This window comes from Misgurnus anguillicaudatus, chromosome 22 (genome assembly GCF_027580225.2).
Source record: "Misgurnus anguillicaudatus chromosome 22, ASM2758022v2, whole genome shotgun sequence".
Taxonomy (NCBI): Eukaryota; Metazoa; Chordata; class Actinopteri; order Cypriniformes; family Cobitidae; genus Misgurnus; species Misgurnus anguillicaudatus.
In genome coordinates, this window is record NC_073358.2 from 40,110,201 (window position 1) to 40,120,453 (window position 10,253).

General features: G+C 37.5%; 2 protein-coding genes across 2 annotated transcripts; one reads left to right on the forward strand and one right to left on the reverse strand.

The window, feature by feature from the left end:
- Positions 1–302: 302 nt before the first annotated feature.
- zc4h2 (zinc finger, C4H2 domain containing) lies at positions 303–4,200 on the forward strand. Its single transcript, XM_055198842.2, has 5 exons — positions 303–435; positions 986–1,157; positions 1,318–1,490; positions 1,705–1,867; positions 3,008–4,200. Exons 1-5 carry the CDS (start codon positions 383–385, stop codon positions 3,119–3,121), a joined length of 675 nt encoding a protein of 224 aa, XP_055054817.1. The 5' UTR covers positions 303–382; the 3' UTR covers positions 3,122–4,200.
- Positions 4,201–7,528: 3,328 nt separating this feature from the next.
- On the reverse strand, positions 7,529–9,914 carry shisa2a (shisa family member 2a). The gene is made up of 2 exons (XM_055197962.2): positions 9,039–9,914; positions 7,529–8,294 (listed from the first exon to the last, which is right to left on the reverse strand). The coding sequence occupies exons 1-2, from the start codon at positions 9,325–9,327 to the stop codon at positions 7,816–7,818; spliced, it is 768 nt and encodes a 255-aa protein (XP_055053937.2). The 5' UTR covers positions 9,328–9,914; the 3' UTR covers positions 7,529–7,815.
- Between the last annotated feature and the right edge of the window lie 339 nt (positions 9,915–10,253).

The following is a 10,253-nucleotide window of genomic DNA, read 5'->3' on the forward strand; positions in this document are numbered from 1 at the left end:
TGGGCTTCAGAAGCACGTGGGTGGACGGGACTCCGGTAATGCAGCAACCGGGGGTGAAAAATATATCGGCGTTAACGGGAAGAGATGAACGCGCTGGACAAAATAACCGACTATTATAACTACACTGTTATAACGTCTGTGTGCTGAGTAGTTATCATATTGTACATCATTTATAACAACCTGTTAACTCTGAATATAACAGACGCGCGCGTTATTACAGTCACTGGCCCTTTAAGGATCGCGGTGGCTTTTGGGAAATGTAGTCTACGGCGCGTTGCTGTTGTCTACAGCTGCTTAGCATTTCCATTGTCTTTTTTATGAGAGTGATATCCGCGACTCTCCTTATTTTTCCCACAAAAGTCCTACAGGTTCACAATCCACCATGTCGGAGGAGCAAGAAATAATGTGCAAGCTGGAAAACATCAAAGAAATACGGTAAGAAAAACTGTACTTGATATGAAAGCGATGCTAGCCTGTGCTAAACATCTGGTTATTTTTTACAATGGAAACCGGTAGATGTAACTTTAATCATTCGTTTCATTAAACATCCAGGATTACCACATATATTTTATCTGAAAATGATGCGCGGAAACATTATTGTTTGACATCGTGTCCGTGGTGTTGCTAATTTAAAAGGATAATTTAATAAAAATAAAAACCCGCGCAGATATCCACCGAAACGGCAACCTAAATCTGCATTAACTTCAGTTCTTATGACAAATCTACGATCACATCGTCATTTTATTGCGGAAAAGTGTGCAAAAGCATCCTATTGTGATGCAGAGCAAACGTTTCATTTCCCACATAACAGTTAACACTGTGACAAAGCGTTTAAACAGCCCTCAAACATAAAACATTGTATAGTTTTAATCGTTTACGTTCACACACGCTATATGTTATTCATTGGCAACACGTGCACCAGATCATAAGCATTACGCTGTCATATCTTTCATGCACTGACTAAATGTATTGTGTGCTTGTGTAGAAATAAAACTGTTCAGATGGAGAAGATCAAATCTCGACTCAGGAGTGAGTTTGAAGCTCTGGAATCGGAGGAGAAACATCTCAGAGAGTACAAGCAGGAGATGGATCTTTTGCTGCAGGAGAAAATGGCTCACGTGGAGGAGCTGCGACTCATACATGCTGATATTAACGTGGTATGTAGATAAACCACCAAACATAACACCGTCCATCTATTAATCCATCTGAGTATTCGTATAAGAGAGTACAGGAATTCTGCAGTGTTACTGGGTCAGATCCTTAACTAGTAGGTTACCACCAATGTGATTTATGGAGACTCTTTATTTCTTCCTCCAGATGGAAAACACAATCAAACAGTCTGAGAGTGACTTGAACAAACTGCTGGAGTCAACCAGACGTCTCCACGATGAATACAAACCCCTAAAAGAACACGTGGATGCCCTGAGGATGACCCTCGGCTTACAGAGACTCCCTGACCTCAGCCAGGAAGAAGAGAAGCTGTCTTTGGAGTTAGTAACAATGTTACTGTGTGTTCAATTTGGGGAACTCCTCAAAATGAGTCATTGCAATGTAGGAGTGCGCGATTGCAGCCGAATAATTCTTAATGCTGAGTCAGAGAGTTGTGAGAGAGACCGAGATTGTGTTTTTGTTTGTGTATCGGTGCATTGGTGGGTGTTTCATTGCTTACCGTGTTTGTCTGTGTACTCTATTTTACTTATTTAGCTACTTTGAAAAGCAAAAGGCAGAGTGGCAGACGGAACCCCAGGAGCCTCCCATCCCAGAATCCCTTGCAGCTGCGGCGGCTGCAGCCCAGCAGCTTCAGGCTGCACGGAAACAGGACGCCAGGCAGACAGCGACCTTCCGTCAGCAGCCTCCACCTATGAAGGTGCTTTACACTAACACTTTTACATTACTCATCTGTGTGTGTCTGTATTTGGATTCACTCCACTTCTACACACATGTACAAATTCAGACCTCTTTAATATGATCTTACTCAGTCAATATTAAAGGGACATTCCACCTTTTTAGAAAATATGCTCATTTTCCAGCTCCCATAGAGTTAACATTTGATTTTTACCGTTTTGGAATCCATTCAGCTGATTTACGGGTCTGGTGTTACCACTTTTAGCATAGCTTAACATAATTCATTGATTCTGATTAGACCATTCGCATCGCGCTCAAAAATGACCAAAGAGTTTAGATATTTTTCCTATTTAAAACTTGACTCTTCTGTGGTTACATCGTGTACTAAGGCCGACAGAAAATTAAAAGTTGTGATTTTCTAGTCCGATATGGCTAGGAACTATACTCTTATTCTGGTGTAATAATCAAGGACTTTGCTGCCGTAACATGGCTGCAGCAGGCGCAATGATATTACGCAGCGCCTGAAAATAGTCCCCTGCTATTGAAAGTTACCAAGGGGACTATTTTCGGGCAGTGCAGAGTATCACTGCGCCTGCTGTAGCCATGTTGCAGCAGCAAAGTCCTTGATTGTTGCGCCAGAATGAGAGTATAGTCCTAGCCATATCAGTCCTGGCCATATCGGCCTAGAAAATTGCAGCTTTTGGATTTATGTCTGTCTTAGTGCACGGTGTAACTACAGAGGAGTCGGGTTTTGAATGGGAAAAATATGGAAACTCTTTGGTTATTTTTTAGCGAGATGCTTATAGTCTAATTAGATTCAATGAATTATGCTAAGCTATGCTAAAAGGGGTACCGCCAGACCCAGAGATCAGCTGAATGGATTCAAAAATGGTAAAAATGAAATGTTTAACTTTAGGGGATCTGGAAAATAGCATATTTTTAAAAAAAGTGGAGTGTCCCTTTAAAGATACAAAGTTATATATGGTGTTATGTTGAAAATAGTAAATCATAAATAAATTTCTTCAGCTGGGCTTTTCACATTTCCTCCATCAGTACTAGTGTTTCCTGCACAATTATGTAGTTGTGTTTTGAATCAAATGAACAAATACAGCATAATGTTAAAGAGGCAGTATATTGATGTAATTGGTTGTCTATGTTTCAGGCTTGTCTGTCCTGCCATCAACAAATCCATCGGAATGCACCGATCTGTCCTCTGTGCAAAGCCAAAAGTCGCTCGCGCAATCCCAAAAAACCCAAGAGAAAACCAGACGAGTAACAAACACACGCGCAGCTCCAAAACCCAATGTAGGAATAACATACATGCGACCCCAACAGAGAGCAGTTTACTCGCATATTTATCTGCATAAACACACACATTCACGTTTGAACTTTACTAAACACAAGCTCAAAGGAGGCCAGTCACCAAAATACTGGATGCCAGTATCTGCAAATTAACAAATAAACACACACGTTCTGATCAAATAGACCAATCTGCAGTCTAATAACTTGACCTTTCATAGTGATACTCATCCTGTAGTTAGTCTTCCTGCTTCAGTGGATCTCAATTTTTCATTTCATTTTTATATAAGTGAAACTTTGGTATTGTGTTTGTACTGTGTCTGTATTTAGTACGTAGTTGAAATGGATGCTGGTTTAGAAATATCGAAGCGTACCATTCTCTGTGGGGTTTAATTATAGTGCATTAGTTTGAACTAAATTGTCTGATGGCTTTAGTCGATAGAGCAGTTTGTACGGTATTCAGTTAATGCTTAAACTGATCTTTAATATTTTTTTATTAATAATGGTATGATTTTCACGATTTAATGCTATTCAGTGTTGTTTCTCATGATCAAAGTGCAAATAGTTTTTCTTGTGTTGTGTAACCATGGCCTGTTCCTGACCACCTCAGTGTTCTGTATCGTCTTAAGGACCATTCACGCGTAACGTTTTCTTGCGTTCGCAATGGAATGGAAAATGATGCTTGGGTTTTTAACTTGCTTGTCTTAAAAGCATGTTGCAAATGGTGCAAGATGAAACGATGCATGACCAAAACATGTGTCTACTACATTACCTTACTATGAAAATAGCACTCGCAAACAAAATAATAACGCAAGAATATGTTCTGTGTGAACTGCCCTTTAGATGTACAAAAAGTTGATTGAGAGTTTTTGTTAAAGCATCATTCAGTTGTGTAAGCTGTTATTTTGGCAAAGCTGAAAGTCCTGAGATATGAGTGAAGGAACATTAATGTTAGATTCTTTGGTATTGAATCATTGTGTTTATGTCTCATCTTTTCTGAGATTCAGTTTTTTTATATAATTAAAACCTGTGAAACTAATAAACTGTGGAACTCTTGTCATGATTCATTCTTACAATAGTGTCTTTCAGTTGGTCATGTGATCTGATTGATTATTTTCTGTCACTAGTTGTCAGTGGTTGAAATGTACGTGTTATCTGACCTTTCACCCATGACCCCTAACAATGCAATTATCATTCTGGTTTTGCTAATCTCTTTACCAGTATGTGGTTTTACATTGTTTTGCTTTGCATACTGAAAGGGGGCGATATACACTCCAAGAGAAACCCTCAAGTAATCTAGATTAAATGTGCTCTGTTTACAGTGTTGTTTAACACAAAGAGTATTTTTTTTCAGTTGCTTCAGTTTTCAAAATGGGCATGTTGGCAGAAATTCACCAAATAAAAATGACTGGGATAGCTTTGACTTTAATTGGAAGTCATTTCATTTACAATTTAGGTTAAATGTATTATTTTTTATGGTAATCAATAAATCTCCAGTGCAGTATGTATAGTTTATTTGTATATCTGTATAGTTGTTTTTAACCCAAAACAGTCGGTTTATGCACATTATATCTTTTTTAAGGCCTATAATGATTAGGATTCTGGTAAAACATTACTTGGTCATATAATGTAGTTTTTAATAGTGTCTCTGTCTCGTTTATTATTAAAAAAAACTACAAACAAAAATGTTAAGATAAAACATTGCACATTTGAGAAAAAATACTACTTTCAGATCTTTTATCTGTCTTTATGAAAGTTAAAGGTATAGTTCACCCCAAAATAATAATAAATAAAATTTCCACATATCTTACCCTTAAGCCATAAGTTTTCTCATACAATTATGTCTTGAAAGCAAACATTTGAGGATGAAATGCTCTCGGTACATATTCCTCAAATACTTTCGCTTCAAATATGCTTAATCCTGGCCGCAGGACAGAATCCGCTAATAACCACAACAATTTTTCTTTCTAGTGAAATGTGTAGTGCAATAAATGCATTGAAAAACACAGAAAAACTAACTTTTCGTAACAATTTGCACAACATTTTTTTTATTAAAATTTACTGCTTTTTTGCATGAAAGAGATTTGTTAAATAATTAAGTAAATGTCACTTAATTATTTTAATCGTTTAGAAAAAGTCTATTACTTTTTGAATTTTGACATTGAACTATTAACATAGTATGCCTATACTCTTAGTGTTATAAATGGCATTATAAAACAAAATTCATGACTGACTATAAGTCAGTCATTGAATTAACTTGATTCTACACAGAAATGCACACAACTGTGTATTTGACATCCATTGTCAGCACTGTGGAGAGAAATGCAATAAAATGTCAAAATTATCATTTACAACAAAACAAAATCAATAATAAGAGCTTAAACCTTTATTAACAAATATTTAAGTTAAAGTTTTTATCAGTTCTTAATAGCTTAAATCAAAATATCCAGGCAGGCGCAAAGGATTGTGGATATTCCTTATAACATGTGCAAATAAATTTAAGTTCATTTTACTTGAATGTTTTTTAGGTTAATGCATTTTATACGCTTAAGATTGAACTTAGATTTTTGACTTGAACGTGCTAAAGTTTTTGATTAAAATTGAATTATTATAGTTCTCAATAAATGTTAATATAACTATGTAAAAATTATGAGGGTTAAAGCAACACTAAAGAGTTTTTGCTCTTTGCTCCCCCTACAGGTTGGAAGCGGAATTGTCCATTACCACTGTAGTAAATAATTTAGCCTACTGCAGCAAAGCTGGCTCTGATTGGATTGTAACTTGCCGTAAAGCGAGTTTTTGTAGTTTTCACTCAAACTACAGAACCGCGACCCGACGGTTGGAAACTTCTTTAGTGCGGTTTTGGCCGATAGAGGGCTGCAAAGCGAATGTGAAAGTGCCGTTCACCCTGTTTCGAGTGGATGAACGACTGAAACTTTTTTGGAAACGTTAATTTAAGGTAAAAAAATCTTTGGTGTTGCTTTAATCTAATATTAAATTTATTATCTAAATATCTAGTATTTAACTAAACCAAAAAGTTTGTTTTTTTCAGTGAAGAATTGGATGTACGACAGTGAGTGTTAATGTGCAAGTTTTTTATCTGCCTAAAAGAGGTTTACCGAAAATATTAGGATATTGACTGAATTTTTAAGCCTTTTACATTTATTCAGAATTATTCAGTAATAGTATTTAAGTGAAATTACTGAACCTAAACATAAGAGTCTGATAAAAAAATACTAATTTACAAGACAACATGTCAGATGCACTTAGAGGGTTTTGCATCTGAGTTCTTCATTTATGTTTCAAACTTTTTTAACTACGCCAGTATGCGTGTTCCCCAGAGAGTTGGTGACCTCTGACCCAACATAACAAAAACCTATTGCTTCACCTTAGGAAACATTTAAAAACTTTTTGGAATGGATGCACTTTTTGGAGCTTTAAAAATGGGGCACTATCCAATGCCATTATAAAGCTGAAAATAACCACACTGTAATATTTTTTGTTTAATTAGTTATCTTGACAAGAGATGAGTTTCTACAACTTATAAAATGAAGTTGACATATTTCAAGTCAAGATAAATAATAGTAAGTTGAAATGACTTGTATATCTGAGTTGATTAAACAAAAATATTTAAGGCAGCAAAGAGGTTTTTTTTACAGTGCAGGATATTAATTCATATAACTCTCTGTTTGGCCGAAAGAAAAAGTCATATATATCTACGGCTTTAAGGTAAAAAAAAAGGGCTAATTTTCATTTTTAGTGAACTATCCCTTTAAAACGATTGTATTTAAAACAAGGTACCTGAGGAAATTTAAACAGACATTGGCTTTTGGTGTTTCAAATGACATTTTTACATCATAACAGGATTTGGGCCGAAACAAAGTTGGTTCATCTGAAGCTCATTTATGACCTCATATGCATCTGCTTAAACTCCAGCTGGGCCATCCAAAGTTTGATCTCTGCACACACCCCTCTTTACCTGCTCTAATCCCACTCTCAGGGGCGTGAGGAGATCTGCATCTATTGTCCCCTCGCCTCCTGCTGCTTCCACACACACAATCACAAAACCATTCACATACGCACAAAACCTGCTCAGCCACACACACAAACAGCTGTAACGGCTGGAGAGCTTTACAATCACAATGTACTGTAAAGAAAAACCCAAAGCGCTTTGCAGGACAAAGAAGCTCTCAGATTCAGATCAGCACTTACTGTTCAAGAGTCAGGACATCCTTAAACTCAAAAAACTTAAAACCAGTGTTAAGTGAGTTTTTTGTTAGACCTATAAAGAGGAAGTATTTTGCTTATTTTATTCAACTGAATGTGTAATATGGCATACAAAGCTCGTATTATTTTTGTAAGAATGAGAAGTGAGACCAACAGGTGCCTAAGAAAATAAATTTATTCTCTGATCTGTTATAAATAACATCACAATCTGTTCATGCAAATACACTCCTATGAGAAGCAGTAATACACCATGAGTAAAACGCATGATGTCAATCGTGTACACGAGTACATATAAATCATATAAAGTTCTTTATGCACTCTCCATTTTAAATGCACATTCATACTGTCTGTAAAAGCCACCCAAGGTAGCAAACAACATATCCCTGAGACATCCCCCGACCACCCTATTATCCCATTTGATTTCGTAAAAAGTTATATGCATCATCAGATGGTGACTGTTGGATATATGGGTTCTGTGTGCATAGGGGCCTGAGGAAAAGGCTGCCCGAAAACCTGACGGCTGTCCAGGAACGCGGGGGCCACCAACATGCTGCGTTCAGGAGGAAAACCATAGTTCATGTAGGGCTGGTAGAACTGTGGCGCCCCCTGGGGGAGTGGAGGACCATACTGCTGTGACTGAGAAGTGGGAAATGACTTTCCATAGACGTTCACGCTGAGCTCAGATGGTGGAGGGCGAGCGTTTGCAGTGGAAGAGCCTGAAGTGGAGGTGCGGGACGGGGTCGAGCTGTCCACAGAAGGTCCACCCGACTCCAACAGGCTGGTCTGAACAGCAGACGGTCCGGTCGGCCGATCACTCGCTTTGGGTTTAACACACTGACAGCAGCAGATAGACACGACTGACCCGACCAGTACGAATGACAGAAACGCGCTCACCACAATCACAAAAGGGAGATAGGTTGGAACTGGAAAGGAAGATAAATGAGAGATTTAAAATTAGACAGAACTATACAATTTAAGATAACACTACAAGAGTTTATATTCACTTGTCTTTGTAAGTTTTAGTACATCCATCAATAATTTCCTATAACAATAGAAACATACAGAAATATGTGATGTTTTAATGGTTATTATTGTGGTCTCTGTACTGGTAATGTGTTGGGTTCTGTTGGATAAATGTAATCTGGTAGATGGGAACCAGTAGGCTACCCCAACAAAACACAACTACATATAAAGTAATTTTGTATTAAATGGTAAACAGCTGATGGTTAATAACGTTATTTGCACTGGAAACCATTAATGGATAGTTCACCCAAATACGAAATGTATTATTATTTACTCACCATCATGTTGTTACAAACCTGTATATTTGTATCTTATTTTCATGAACACAAAGGAAGATATTCTGAGGAATGTTTGTAACCAAAGCGTTCATGGGACCCATTTATTTCCATAGTAGCCTATAATGCATGGGGCTCATAATTGGTTTGGTCACAAACATTCCTCCAAATATCTTCATTCGTGTTAATCAGAAAAAAAGAAAATCATACAATTTTGTAACAACATGAGAGTGAGAAAATTATGACAGAATTTTTGGGTGAACTATCCCTTTAAAAGATTTTTCAGCAGGGATGCAATGGGATTATGCCGTATTCAAAGTAATTCGCATAAAACTGATTAAATGGATATATTTAAAAAAAAATACTCACCACTTTCTGTCATCATCCTTATATCGTTCGTGTTTTCAGACTCGGAGTCCGTCTCGCACGTGCTCTGATCGAGGCGCGCCTCCGCATAGGTGCAGCAATACCTGAGCGCGCAGGTACCGCAGCAGTAGCGCGCGTCCTGGCCGTCAAAGCGCTCTGGACACTGAAATCCCCGGTGCCAAGTGTTGAAGGAATCCGTCCAGCCGTGACAATATTCTCCCGATAGCGCAAAAGAGAAGGGAAAAACAACAGAGACCCACAGCAAGAGCGCGCGGAACACGAATGAATACATAATTGCGTTGGTTTAAATCCTTTGGTAAGAAATTGATCCTAGAGGTGAGTAGTGCAACTCGAAGGCATATGATCTGAGGTTATTGTTTGGAGTCGCGATTTATCTGTGTGGCCCCTGTCCCTCCCCCCGGCCCCCTTCACGACTCCTCCTCTTATCGACGCACTGTTATCTGTATGTAAAGTTGGAGAGGAGTTTGGTGATGGGCAGGGTTGTTTATTTGTGTGTTTGCGCTGCTAATTACTTTATAAAAGATATATGACAAGCAGTGATGAAGTCAGTCAGTGAAACTTTAATTAGATCAAAAACTCTGTCAGTTTTTAAAGTGAGAGTAAGTGGATACATTAACTAAAAAACTTTACTTACTGTATAAAGAAAAGTACATTTACACTACATCTTTGGATTTACATGAAGGGATTTACAGTGCAATACATTTTATTAAGTGTTTATTTGGGAATCAAATTAGTATGCAAAATAAGTATCACCAAACCCTCAGTATGCAAGAAATACTCAGATGCATCAGATGGACACTTTCTATCCTACAAAGTGAGGAGCTGAAGAGCTGCCAAAGTAAATTAAGAGATTAAAAATACTGAAAAAAAACCCTTTTAAGTGTACCAAAAAAAGTATTCCTAAATGGTTAAAAGGTACTTGATTCACAACACCTTCATGATTAGTCATTGGTGCTCCATACTGTAGATAGTTTAACATGCATGCATACTACACTCGTACATTTAATGGTCAAGAAGGAAATACTTCTTTTAATGCAGTATGTACTGTATGTACTGTTACAGTATGCGGTTTTGGACACATGTCTTTATGTTGGTATTGCATGCCACATTTTTAATAAAAATATACATCCACACACAGTTTGTAGGCTACATTGCTGAAGATATACAAATAGCACACCTATTCACGTCTGGAGACGG

Excerpts from the sequence above, each read along its gene's own strand:
- zc4h2 (XM_055198842.2), top strand. The coding sequence starts at position 383 with ATGTCGGAGGAGCAAGAAATAATGTGCAAGCTGGAAAACATCAAAGAA. Across the intron at positions 436-985 it reads GAAAACATCAAAGAAATACG|AAATAAAACTGTTCAGATGG; the intron begins GTAAGAAAAACT and ends GTGCTTGTGTAG. Across the intron at positions 1,158-1,317 it reads TACATGCTGATATTAACGTG|ATGGAAAACACAATCAAACA; the intron begins GTATGTAGATAA and ends TTCTTCCTCCAG.
- shisa2a (XM_055197962.2), bottom strand. The coding sequence starts at position 9,327 with ATGTATTCATTCGTGTTCCGCGCGCTCTTGCTGTGGGTCTCTGTTGTT. Across the intron at positions 8,295-9,038 it reads AAGGATGATGACAGAAAGTG|TTCCAACCTATCTCCCTTTT; the intron begins GTGAGTATTTTT and ends CTTCCTTTCCAG.